The sequence below is a fragment of the Scyliorhinus canicula genome, chromosome 13 (assembly GCF_902713615.1).
Source record: "Scyliorhinus canicula chromosome 13, sScyCan1.1, whole genome shotgun sequence".
NCBI classification, from domain to species: domain Eukaryota; kingdom Metazoa; phylum Chordata; class Chondrichthyes; order Carcharhiniformes; family Scyliorhinidae; genus Scyliorhinus; species Scyliorhinus canicula.
Window position 1 is genome coordinate 66,142,088 of NC_052158.1, and position 13,477 is coordinate 66,155,564.

The following is a 13,477-nucleotide window of genomic DNA, read 5'->3' on the forward strand; positions in this document are numbered from 1 at the left end:
GATTGCAAGAGGCTCGTTCAGAACATTAGTCTTTCACTTCTCCTTGGAGCAGAGCTCTGCCAATACAAAGCACCCAGAATTCTGAACGGGAACCTCAAGTTTGCATGTGAATGGTGCATATGTCTGCATGCAAACCCAGATTTGAGTCAAACCCGATTCCTTGGAATTGGAGGTCAGGGTTTGCTTCAGTATTGCACTTTGCGTTTAATTTGTCAATTGTACCACTTGCTTTTACTCACCGACAGGAATAGTTGAAGTGGTGACTACAGGGGCATGCGGTGTGTGGGAGGCCATTGTCATGTTAACAATTGTACTGCTCGTCACTTGAGCATGAGAAACACCACCTGGAAAGGAAGAGGAGGGATTGTGAATCGAGAAAATATTAAGAAAGTTAGCAGGCAACCAATCACACCTATTCCCAAATAAGACAAACTCAGAGCAATAAAGACTAGATCCAGTTTGAAAGGTAGACACACGCAAAAATACTGAGCCTTTTCCCAACTTTAGTTTTATCGTACGGAAGTCAGGTTTTAAAAATACCGGTGGGTTGGGTTTCGATTTTCTTGCATTCATTGTTCCCTTATTATAACATTTTACGGACTTTGCTTTTTCTGTTGTAAACTCAAAAAATATTACACATTGCAAATGTAAAGACATTGCAGAAAATCAGCTAAACATTACTCTAGCCATTTAACTGTGTTTCACAAAAGACTTTCCCAAGATCAGAGAAGGATCAATGCTTACACTCTACTTTCACAATTAAATCCAGCTACTTTTTAAAAAAGTGTTAATGATAAGTTCTCCAGCATTGATGTGCAACATAAACACAGAATGCAAGTTCTAAAAATCAAATTAAAATAGACAATGCTCAATATGAAGAAGTCAATCACGAGGAAGAATTAATCCCTTCATTGAGATTCTTGTCTTTCCTATCTAGTGTCTAACTTGAGGCTTGTCAACATTCCATTCGCATGTCGCAAAGGCAGGAAGAGCATCAGCTCTGACCCACAAATTAAAACAGTAGCTTCACCAGCCAAAGGAATGGAACTGCTCGAAGTACCAAGTGGTTTCTTATACACAAGGAGTGCAGCTAAGCATCACAGCCACCTGACTGTACAAGTTTAATATACAGCTTCAAGGTCAAGGTTTCAACCTGTGTGGCTGAACCTGGATTTTATCACTGGCAATTGGCTACACTAACCTTAATTTGCTCTGTAACCCAAAATGAACTGACTGAAATCAGAAACTGTTCAAATAACACTCATTCCATTTTAAGTCATCTGTAAAGTCTTGAAGCAGACCATTATACTGGAACCAGGCATAGGTTATTGGAACTTCAAAACATATGTCCTCATTAGCCACTTCTTGACTTGATAAAAATTCATTGATACCATTAACTGACACGTGGGATGCTTCCGGTGGCGGCACGTAGGAGGAAGCCACACGTTGGAGGGCTCCCACCCGAGAATTGATTTTTCGGAGTTTTGATGCCCCGTCCCAGAAGCAACTGTTGATTAAACAAGGATAGGAAGGCACAGAGAAGAGAGATGTCCAAATCTCAAAGTAAAACGGCTGTGAAAAAGGGGGCTAATGAAGGTCCGCCGGTGGGTGGAAAGGTCGGGTCAGGAACTGGAAGGAAGGTGGAGGCTGGGGCGCCGGGTGAGGCCGCACTGCGCAAGGCAGAAAGAACGACTGAGGCGATGGCCGTGTAACTTGAAAAACAGTTCACAAAACACGGAAGCGATGAGGAAGGTGATGGGGGCGGTATTGAAAGTGCTGGTGGGAGGAGGCGATGGCCCCGGTGAGGGGCGGCGGTATAGAGTGCAGCGGCTGAGTTGCGGGAGCAGGGTGAGACACTGGAGGAAGCGGAAGAGGAGTTATCAACTCACCTCAATGGGAAGGAGCTGCAGAGGGTGATAAAGACTAATAAGGGTCTGCAAGCTAAAATGGAAGATCTGGAAAACAGATCCAGGTGGCAGAATCTGAGAATTGTGGGTCTGCCCAAAGATGTGGAAGGCCCAAAACCGACAACGTATTTTGCTATGATGTTGGCGGAGCTATTGGGGGAGGGGGAAGGTCCCTCTCAATACCAACTGGATCGGACTCATAGGTTGTGGAGGCCTATACCAAAGTCAAGTGAGCCGCCAAGAGTAGTGACTGTTTGTTTCCGTAGGTACCATATGAAGGAGAAGGTCCTGTACTGGGCAAAGCAGAAGCGGGAGGTAGGTATACGCATATACCAGGACTTTACAGTGGAGTTGGTGAGGAGGCGGGCGGCCTTCGGCCGAGTGAAGATGGCACTGTATAACAGCAAGGTGTGGTGTGGCATAGCGCATGCAGCTAAGGTGAGGGTGACGTACAAATCCAAAGACTTTCATTTTGAGACGGTGGAAGCGGCAGAGGTGCTTGCGAAAGCAGAAGGGCTGTGGCAGAACTGAGAACTGGTCTTGTACTGAGGTTAGGGGGTTGGTAGGAGAGTATATAGCTGTATTTGTTCTTTGCACTGCATGTTGGAGAGAGCGAGAGAGAGTTGTCTGGGGGGGTTTAACATTTCATGGGTGTCATTCATTGTACACTCTCAGGGATTGGATGGCCTTGAATATTAGTGGGTGGGGGGGGGTGTGTGTGTGTGGACTATATATATGTTAATGTTGACCATGGGCGATTCCTGATTCCTTTTCTGGGTTTTCTTCATTTGATGTTTATATTGTCATGTGGGCTGTTGTGAGGGGGCTGTTGGGAGGATGGGATTGTTGTTGTTAATAAGGGATTTGACATTGTGTCCATTACTGTTTACTGGTTGGGGCAAATTTTGAAGAAAATGTGAAAAAGGAGAACAAAAACATTTTTTTTTAAAAAACTGACATGTGGGATTCTTTCGTTGGGGTTATAAATTATCTTTGCATAGTTATTGAGAAGCAGTGTCAGGAATTACCCAATACCACAACAACCTGCATCGAAGTAGCAACGTCAATCTCAAGGGGCTTCACGGGATTGTTAAAAAAACAAATTTGACACCGTGTCAGGTAAACAGGTATTAGGGCAGATTACCAAAAACGTGGTGAAAGTAGCAAGTTTCTAAGGAGCAACTTAGAGGAAAGAGAGGTGCAGGGAGGGAATTTCAGAGTTTATGGTCCAGGCAGCTGAAGACACAGACAATAATGGTGGAACTGGGGGACTCAAGAGGCCAGAATTAGATGAATGCAGTTATCTTAAGGTTTGTGGGTTGGAGCAGTTTAGAGAGATAGGGGAGAGCAGGGGTAGTGACCCAGAGCTGGGATTGAACCTGGGGCCTCAACGCCGTGAGGCAACAGGGCTAACCCACTGCGCTACCGTCCTGCCCTTGAGAAGAGCTGTTTCAGTACTGCAACAGTGCACACAAACCTAGTTGAGGACTTCAATAGAATTGAGGCCAAGGAAACTCTATCCCAAAAAATGTGATGGAAGGTATTAGCAAGTAGCTGAACGTTTACTGTTTAGTCAACTCACCCAAGACGTTACTTTTTAAAATGTGCCTAGGGATGCTTTACTTTGGGCCTGTGAAGTTTGAACCTTGAATTTGATTTGAAAGTTAGGAACTACCTTAAAATGTCTCAATACGTGATTTATTAAAAGACACGGTGTGACTGTCATTGGAGTACGTACACTCTCCTGCACATCTTATCTTAGGTACCTTTATTTTAAAGAGCAATCAACTGCTATTGGTCAGTCTAAAATTAAATCTCGAGAGCACATGCATAAATACATTGAGCTTTTTTCAGAAACCAGGTACTCACCCTGACCTGTGGTAGAGGGGATTGAATTTGTGGAGAGTATGGGTGCCACAGTAGCAGCAGCAACCGGTGTCCCGGTACTGAACATTGTTTTCTGTTGAAAGAGAAGTGCCTGGTTGGTATTGAAGGCTGACAACTGTTATGGGCCAGGATTTAGAGAACCCCAAAGTATGTCATGGAATTTCACCTGACCCAAAAATTTTAATAGATTGTGGTATGGGGAGCACACGGCCGATTCTACAGGTGTGGTACAGCACAAATGGAAAAATATTTTTTAAAGCAAAACAATGTTTATTCTATGAACTCAAGTTAACCTTTTGAAAACATACAGTGGACATCTTAGCAACCATTAATTCAAATACAACTCCCAAAGAATACAACACTAAGTAATCCTTTAAGCTTTCCTTTTAACATCCATAAGACTTAAAAAAATAAAAAATAACTTCTAACAGAAGCACATCCAGTTAAAGTCACTAGTTATTAGTTTTAAATCACCAGGATCAATTTACAGTCTTTAGATTGCAGAGAGAGACTCAAATGAACTTTCTGTCTGCGACTGCAGCTATCCAGCTCTGAAAACGAAACTAAAACACACCCTGCAGCAAACAGCCTAAAATGAAAGTAAAAAGCTGACAGACAGTCCAGCTCCATCCTCTTTCTGACAACACTGTAGTAATAAACACCCATTTCTTAAAGGTACTCTCACTACAGATACTTATATACACACCCATTTATAAACACCCATTTCTTAAAAGTACTCTCACAAGACAAAACATTACAAGCTCCAGTTTCAATTTGCTATTTTCCACTGGCTGACTCACAACAGGAAGGGAGCCATCTTGAGATAAACACAAAATATTTCACAAGCTATAAGTTAAGAACGACCCTGGTGCTGCAGGATCTGCCCTACAAATAAGCACAGGGAAACCCCTGTATGTGAGAGAACTAAAGTCAATATTCCTAGACGTACACAGCACAGCAGGGACCCATTCAGTCTTTGTGCCTGTGCCAGTTCTTCAAGAGATCTATCTAATTTGTTCTGTTTCTTACTCTTTCACTGCAGCCCTACAAACGTTTCCCATTTGGAAAGATATCGGGGAATTGTTTCAGGAAAGTAGTCATGAGCTTACGCAGTGAACTAGGCATCCACTCCAAATTAAATGCACAAAGCTCTCAGAAGAGTTATACCTTAAATGCATGAGGTCTTAAAATATTTATAATTTACAACATTTATAATCGTCTCACTTGCTAACAAACAAGAACTTGGTTAAAAGTTACTTAAGTGACTTAATGATTTGAGGATAAGGCATTAAAATCAGTGCACCCTCAGACTTCTGGTTAAATTACAAATGAATTGACTCTGAAGTAGTAATCGCCCATTTTACAAAACATCCTATTTCTGGAAAAATACATCTAACTTGGATCAAAGTGGAAGGGTTTTTTGGGGAAATGGGCGAGTGTGAAGGTGCGGGTGGAGGGGATAGGGATTATTCCGAGTAGCAGCTTGTGCAACAAAGCAATATAGAAGGAACTCTTTACCTGTGTTATGTGAAGCTGTGGTTTCTGGGCAGCCACTGCAGGGTGGGACGGTAACGTGATTCGAGCTGTTGTATCTCTGGGTTGCTGAGTGCGTTGGATGCTAATCGTAGCAGCAGATGGGTGAGGCTGAATGGTCAGTGCTGGTCTACGAAAGGGGATGGGATGGAGAAAAATAACAAATCAGGCAACAGATCATTTGAATATTTGCTGATAAATAACTAGCTTTGGAATATAGGAACAGGAGGAGGTCATGCAGCTTCTGGAGCTTGTTCAGTTAGATTGTAGCTGATCTGTATCTAAGCTCCACCTATCTGCCTTGATCTGCAACCCGTAATACTTCATTTTCGCATTTTCAATTGATTTTTTATGGGAGGAGAGTCCACTATGCTTTGTGAGAAATGCTTCCCAATATCACCCTGAACAACAGAGCTCTAATTTTAAGGTTATGTCCCATTGTTCAAGACTGGCCCAGCAGAGGAAATAGTTTTTGTCGACCCCAACAAATTCTTTAATCAATTTAAACACTTCAATTAGGCCATCCTTTCATCTTCTACATTCAAAGGAATGCATGTGGTGTCTATGCTACAGAAACAGATCTTCACAATTGAACTCTTTTAGCCCAGTACCATTCTGGTAAATCTGTGCTGCAGCCCCTCAAGGCCAACATATCCTTCCTGAGATGCAGCAGCCAGAACTAAATGCAGTACTTTAAGTAGTGGGGTCTAATCAGAGGTTTGCATAGCTGTAATGTTGCTCTGCACAGTAACCAGGTAATGCAGGAAAAATTGCATGATGTATTAAAAACAATGCCCAATGATTTATGCCTGTTACTGGTACGGCAGTTAAATCTTCAGATCACGACAACAGTAATCTATATCTCAACATCTAACCCATTCAGAATCCCTGAAGGCAGGAGAGGGCTGTGCATTTTTTACAACCCTTGAAGGATTGCAGGAACACTTCCCCACAAAACCCATAACGAATGCCACAATTTGAGGTTTTATTCAAACAGAATTCTGGGCCTGTGCATTTTTCAGAATCTCATTACAATATTCAGCATTATAAATTAACAGACCCGGTTACAGGTCAATTTCCAAAAACCCCACATTTGCATGTTAGAAGTGCAAAACTGTTCATGACAACTCGAACCAAGTTACAGCAGCGAGAGAAAGAATGAGCCTGAGAACCCAATCAATGTTCCCAGTCTCATTTCTCTTGTGGGGCTGTAAAAACTTTGGACATCCTCCAACATCAACAGTCACAAGTCTTCTGGAAGCAAAAGGTGACATTTCAAGCAAGTTGAAATGCAGTATTTGAATACAAGAACTGTAACATATCACAGTGATAAGGTAATTCAAGCACAGACACCCTGAAGATGTAAAGAGCACTCTATAAACCCAAGTTCTCTCTTTGCCAAGCAGAGTCATTACATAAAACCCTTCCTCGGCTCCATTTACTTTCTTAAATTACCTGTGTGCTACATCTGTCCCATGAGCTGCTGCTGTTGTAATGACAGGAGACTGTGCTCGGGTCGCAGATACTGTTGCTACCACAGCCGGAGGGATTGCTGTAGAAGTGGTGGAAGGAGGACGAGACTGCAAAACAAAAAGCCAGGTTCAAACTTAACTCATTTAAATGCGGAGGCAATGCCACAACATGTCAAACTGTACAAAATGGGTCATAAGTTGGAGGTTAACCATTCATGGACTCAAGGCACAGGTGGCCATTTGACACATTGCATTTGTGGTGGTTCTTTAATAGAGATAACATTTAGTCCCACTCCCCTGCTTTCCCCAAAGCCCTGATTTTTTTCCTTTACAAATAAACATCTAATTCTCTTTTGTAAGTTACCATTGAACATTCTTCCACCATCCTTTCAAATAATGATTTCCAGATCATAATTCTGTTGCACACAAGCCTTCCTTCAGTGAGAGAGACAAGAGCCACATGGGCGACAAATTTCCTAATAGTTGCTGGCCAATCTGCACAATGCAACCAGGCAGATGTGTTCACTGCTCCCCCTGCTGTCAATTACATCCCAAAGAGGGTTCCAAAAAAAAACAGCATAGAGTCTTGTCAGTTTGGTGGATGTTTGAAAACTGGAAAGTCCACAGGAAGCCAGCAATAAGACCATAAGGTGTAGAGATGAAGTAGGCCATTCGGCCCACTGAGTCTGCTCCGCCAATGAGATCATGACTGACCTGATGATCAATCTGATGATTCTCAACTCCACTTTCCTGCCTAGTGGTCATAACTCTGGTTTCCCTTACTTATTACAAAGCTATCTATCTCAGCCTTCAACATACTTTATGATCCAGCCTCTACACCACTCTGCAGTAAAGAATTCCATAGATTCACTACCCTCAGAGAAGAAGTGCTTAACACAGTGTTACGAGTTAATAATAATAGTACTGTAATAATCTTTATTGTCACAAGCGGGCATACATTAACACTGCAATGAAGTTACTGTGAAAAACCCTTCGTCGCCACATTCCGGCACCTGTTCGGGTACACAGGAGAATTCAGAATGTCCTAATTACCTAACAGCACGTCTTTCGGGACACGTGGGAGGAAACTGGAGCACTCGGAGGAAATCCACACAAACACGGGGAGAACGTGCAGATTCCACACAGACAGTGACCTAAGCTGGAAATCAAACCTGAGACTGTGAAGCAACAGTGCTAACCACGAGTTGGGTGGAACGCGGCGCAAGAAGATATAGATGTGGATGTGTTGACGGTCATGTAAGGTAGAGTTGGGAAGCCACTGAAGGTCACTGCAGAAATCTGCCTTAGAGCTGATGAAGGTGCAGAGAAGGGTTGCAAGCTACTGTATGTGATGAGGTGGATACTTAAACAGGAGATGAAAAACATAATTGGCCATCAACCAGGCAATGGCAGAAAACGCCGTTCAGGAATGGTTAACCAGAGGCGCTAAGGGAGTCGGGGTGTTCTGCTGACAGCTTATCAAGGTGGCTGTAGATAGAGTAGGAGAGAATCACACCTCATACCAGACTTAACATTCAACAGTCAGAGGAATAGTCTTTAATGTTTAAAAGTTAAACTTTAAGATCAGATTCATTCAACCATACTACAGCTCCATCATGATAAAGATTTTAGTTTAAAAGGAACTCACTATTTACGAGTGAATGTTTACCTGTATAGGTAGGTGCAGAGAGTGCTGCATAGCAGTCTGAGGATTCCCAGCTGTTGGTAATGGTGCGGGAGCAGGACGCAGGACTGTAGTTACTTTAGAACTTGATATTGCTGCTGCGACTGCTGCACCTATAAAGGATAACATGTCATTTCAAAAAGCTTCACCTCATCAACCACTTGGATGTATCCAAAGGAACCTAACCTGCAATTAATTCTTTGAAGTGCATTGATTGCAGAGTTGACACAGAATAGTCATGCAAATAGATAAAACAAATGAATATAATGCATTAGTTAAGGAATACAAGTGGATGAAGGCACCAGGAGATATATGCGCTTCTCTTTGCGAATTGGAAGTTTACTGCCTATTTATCATTTTTCCAATTTACCTGGGTTCCTGTGCAGGCAGATGTGGCCTCAGTTTAACCTCTCATTCAGGGATGACATGCAGCGCTTGCCTCACCACTTCACTGAAGTGTCAACATGGTGGGGCTTTAACCCACAGCATCCATACCATGGGACAACATTAACAGGACAGTCAAGTTTGACAAGCATGATTAACAATTAAACAACAGTCTGTTCCAGAGATCAGTCAAGAACAGGTTCTACATGTATGGGTTTGCAGTTTTGGCTTGAAGAAGACTTCCTGTGGCGGCCACGTTGCAGACAGTCACGAACATGGTGGATCCCGCGCGGGGAATTGTATTTGAACCAAGTAACCCCGATCGGGCAGCTGGGTGTGGCTGGATTGTTTTTCAAACACTAAAGGGTAGAAAGCAGCTCTATTTTAAACTATGTCCAGTAAACTACGTCCAGTATTCACCCTCCCAAGATTAGCAGGGGAACAAAACGGCTGCAGGCAGACCGCAAGGCCTTGGAGAGCATGGTCGAAGGTGCAATGGCGACGGACTTGGAGTCAGCACTTCCGACCCAATGGTCCACCGATCAGCTAGTGGACTTTCTAACGTTACAATTTAAAAAGCAGAGGTTTGAAATCTCTGAAGACCTGGCCAGAATCACAGACCAGTTTCCTGGGCAAGGAGAAAATTCTGAGATGGACCAGACAGACAAAGAAGAGTATGTGGGAGGGAAGCACAATCCGAGTCTACCCTGATTGGAGCACGGAACTCGCTATGCGTCAGGGCGGATTCATTAGGGGCAAGGCGATCCTACATAAAGAAAGCGTGAAATCCAGGGTTCTGTACCTGGCTCGTTTATGGGTCACATTTTGGAATTAGGAGCCTTATATGGACACTGCAGAGGAACTGAGCAGGTTTTTACGTGACCAGAGGATCGGGAGTTTGTAAATATGTTTGACTGGGTTTGAACTGTGTTGTTGATATTGTTGACTATTGTTTATTAGTGTTTCTCCTTTTCCATTTCACTATTCTTCTCCTCCCTGTTTTCTTTTTAATGTTGGGAGTTATTTGTTCTGGGTCTGGGGGAGATGTGGAGGGTGAGACAGAGTTAATGATGGGTCGGGTGTGGGTGATGTGGCGGGTCTAGGGAAGGCGAGGGCCTCGTGTGGAGGCCACCATACTGGCGGGAAAGCTATTAAAGGGAAGAAATGTGGGTGACGAGATGGAAAGAGGAATGTAGGGTTTTAGTTCTTTTCCTTCTTTCGTCTGGATTGGTCTAGAGGGGGCGGAGTAGTAGGATGGGAGGGCTGACATTGACAGTGCTGCTCGGGCACAGAGGTACAAGAGTTAATGGTAGTGGAGACCTTATGGGGGCCTCATGAGGGACTTCAGGTGGCAACCATGGAGTAAGTGGTTGCGCACAGGACAGCTCCGGCTCAAAGGTGCGGATTTTAGCTCTTTTTACCCAAAGACAGGAGAATTCTGATGGAAACGGTGTGGAGGAAACGTTCCCCCGGGAGTGGCATGTCTGTTGGTTGTCAGACCCGGCAGAAGGTTAAAGACCTGGCAACGGAATTGGAAGAGACGGAGGGGGAAGGGTCATCGCATGTTGGAAAACGCCAGATGGAGCAGCTGATGGCGTTCAGAGAGGAGTACCACCAACAGAGGAAGGAGATGCAGAAGACTGATCAAAGGCCATCGAAGGAGAGTTTGGACCCTTGAAAGGCTCGATGGAGAGTCGGGAAGTGCTTGGAGGCTCAGGAGTCGCAGATCAGGGAGATGGAGACGGTCATGTCTGGCCATAGTGGTCGGGTGGTGGCATTGGAGGCGGAGGTGGGGCTCCTGGGGACCGTTGCAAGTTTAAGAGCAAAGGTAGAGGAGGCGGAGAACAGGTCTAGAAGGCAGAACCTGCGTATCGTTGGCCTGCCTGAAAGTGTGGAAGACAAGAGTGCTATGTTATACGTCTCTTTATCTTTATTTCTTTATCGTCACAAGTAGGCTTACATTAACACTGCAATTAAGTTACTGTGAAAAGCCCCTAGTCGTCACATTCTGTTGCCACATTCCGGTAAACAGAGGGAGAATTCAGAATGTCCAAATTATCTAAATTGCACGTCTTTCAGGACTTGTGGGAGGAAACCGGAGCACCCGGAAGAAATCCACACAGACACAGGGAGAACGTGCAGACCCCACACAGATAATGACCCATGCCGGGAATCAAACCTGGGACCCTGGAGCTGTGAAACAACTGTGCTAACCACTGTGCCACCGTGCTGCCCCATCTGGATGATGCTGGCGGCAGAGGCGGTGCTGGACAAGTCCCCGGAGGTGGATAGAGCGCACAGGTCCCTAAGACAGAAGCCAAGAGTAAGTGAGCCGCCACAGGCGATGATTGTACGGCTCCACAGGTTTGTGGAGAAAGAGAAGATCTTGCAGTGGGCCAGGGAGAAACAGAACTGTGAATCGGAGGGGAACAAGGTCCGAATAGATCAGGACATTGAAGTTGAGCTGCCGAAAAGGTGTGCTGGGTTTAACAGGGCTAAGGCGGTGCTCTATCGATGGCCAATCAGGTTCAGGGTGTGTACCCGCTGAAACGGTAGGTGGCGTTTGAAGGCCGGTAGTATTATTTTGAATCCTCAGATAAGGCTAATGGCATTATTAAAGAACATAAACCTGGGAGAACTGAACTTTGATGGGAGACAGAGGATGCGGGCAGTATGGGGGCCAGAGTTAGCTGGAACAATCCAACACCTTATTCCTTTTTCAGACAAACCGCCCCCCCGCCCCTCCCATCACACCACACACGCCACGCCACACACAAGACACACTATATTACCTCTAGGCACATGGGATGAGAACATCTGTGTCTGTGCTGAGGATGGTCCAATATGGAGTGAAGCTGGAACTGAGTTTCGGATGATTGACATTTGCACATTGGTGCCCATCAGATGAGGGATGTTCGGGTGCCCCTGGGAAGTATATAATTCAGAATCAAGACGCAGTAACTGAAATGGGAGTTGGACAGAATGGTTTGTTCCTGTTGAGAGTTCTGGGCATACCTGTGAATTGATGTTATGTGAGATTTGTGCTCTTACCTGCTGCCCGCTGATTGTAGCTACGGGGATTGCAGAGGCCTGTGGAACACCAGTATCCATGCTAACAGTTACATGTCCTGAGACCTTCGGAGGAACAGTCAAGTGTCCTAGGCCAGATGACGGAGCCGGAGCAATGGGTCGACTAGGCAAGGGCGTCTTTAGTGTTGTCTGTGAAAATAAGACTACAATCTGACTTTGTGCAGATAAACAAAAATAACAATACTGGGGTTGGGAGAAACCGGGAAGACTTTTGCTCATTTAAAATTTTCACTGTGTGTCTGTGGACAGAACAGACCTTACCACGGGTGTTGTGTCTCAGAACAGCTGCAAGAAGCGTCGCAGCTGTGTTAACTGTGTGTAATTCCGAGAATCTTCAAAACATATATTTGAATCACAACAGTGAGAATTATATGAATCACCTGCTAAATGACATAGATAGACTGACAGAATGAACTGGCAAGTGGCAGGCGCAGATTGAATTTAATACAGAGAAGAGTGCAGGAAGGCATGCCAGGAACAACATCAGGCATACCTAAAAATGAGTCAACCTGGTGGAGTTACAACAGGACTACTTGTGCGCCAAAAAGCGAAAGTAGTAATACACAGAGCTATGCAATCCCATAACCAGAAAATCAGATCTAAGCTCCGTAGTCCTGTCACATGCAGTCGTGAATGGCGGTGGACAATTAAACAACTCACGGAGGAGGGGGCTATACAAATTTCTAAACATCGCCCCTGATATTCAATAGCATTACCATCACTAAATCCCCCCACTATGATCACAACCAGAGCATGTGAATAACTCACATCCTGACTCCCAAAACCTGTCCACAATCCACAAGTCAGAGGTGTGTGGGAATACTCCCTACTTGCAGGGATGAATGCAGCTCCAACAACACGCAAGATGCTTGACACCAACCAGGAAAAAGCAGCCTACTTGATTGGCACCTCTTCACAAACATCCACTCCCTCCGCTATGGAACATCACCACCTGGAGGCCCTTCTCCAAGCCACTCACCATCCTGACTTGGAAATATATCACTGTTCCTTCACTGTTGTTGGGTCAAAATCCTGGAACTCCCTCCCTAACAGCACTGTGGGTGCACCTATACCTCAGGGACTGCAGTGGTTCAAGTTGACATCTCACCACCACCTTCTCAAGGGCAATTATGGATATATCAATGAACGTTGGCTTAGCCAGTTACACCCAGGCCCCTCAAATTAATTTTAAAATCTGTCAGGTGGTGCACTTTGGCAGAAGGCAGGAAGGAGAAGCAATATGGGCTTAACAGCACAATTCTAGACTGTGTATGAACAGAGAGACCCGGTGCGGCACAATGGCACACTGGTTAGCACTGCTGCCTCACGGGGCAGGGAGTCCTGGTTCGATCCCGGCCGTGGGTCACTATCCATGTGGAGTTTGCACAGCCTCCCACAACCCAAGGATGTGCAGGGTAAGTGGATTGTCCAAGCTAAACTGTCCCTTAATTGGAAAAATTAAAAAAAGGAATAGAGGGACCCTAGAGTGCATGTGCAGATACCGTTGAAAGTGGCAGGAC

The 13,477-nt window shown here is 44.8% G+C and overlaps 1 protein-coding gene across 5 annotated transcripts in view; it reads right to left on the reverse strand.

Annotated features, from left to right (window-relative positions):
• LOC119975756 (histone deacetylase complex subunit SAP130-like) overlaps nt 1–13,477 on the reverse strand; it is a 94,450-nt gene that overhangs the window by 57,158 nt on the left and 23,815 nt on the right. For 4 of the 5 annotated variants that reach the window (XM_038815575.1, XM_038815577.1, XM_038815573.1 and 1 more), the window contains 7 exons: nt 11,919–12,086; nt 11,660–11,828; nt 8,469–8,596; nt 6,783–6,907; nt 5,313–5,457; nt 3,777–3,867; nt 240–344 (listed from right to left, as the gene is read on the reverse strand). In XM_038815575.1, the coding sequence (XP_038671503.1) occupies nt 240–344; nt 3,777–3,867; nt 5,313–5,457; nt 6,783–6,907; nt 8,469–8,596; nt 11,660–11,828; nt 11,919–12,086 (931 nt within the window). The remainder of the gene's footprint in view (nt 1–239; nt 345–3,776; nt 3,868–5,312; nt 5,458–6,782; nt 6,908–8,468; nt 8,597–11,659; nt 11,829–11,918; nt 12,087–13,477) is intronic. The other variant, XM_038815574.1, reaches the window with a different exon arrangement.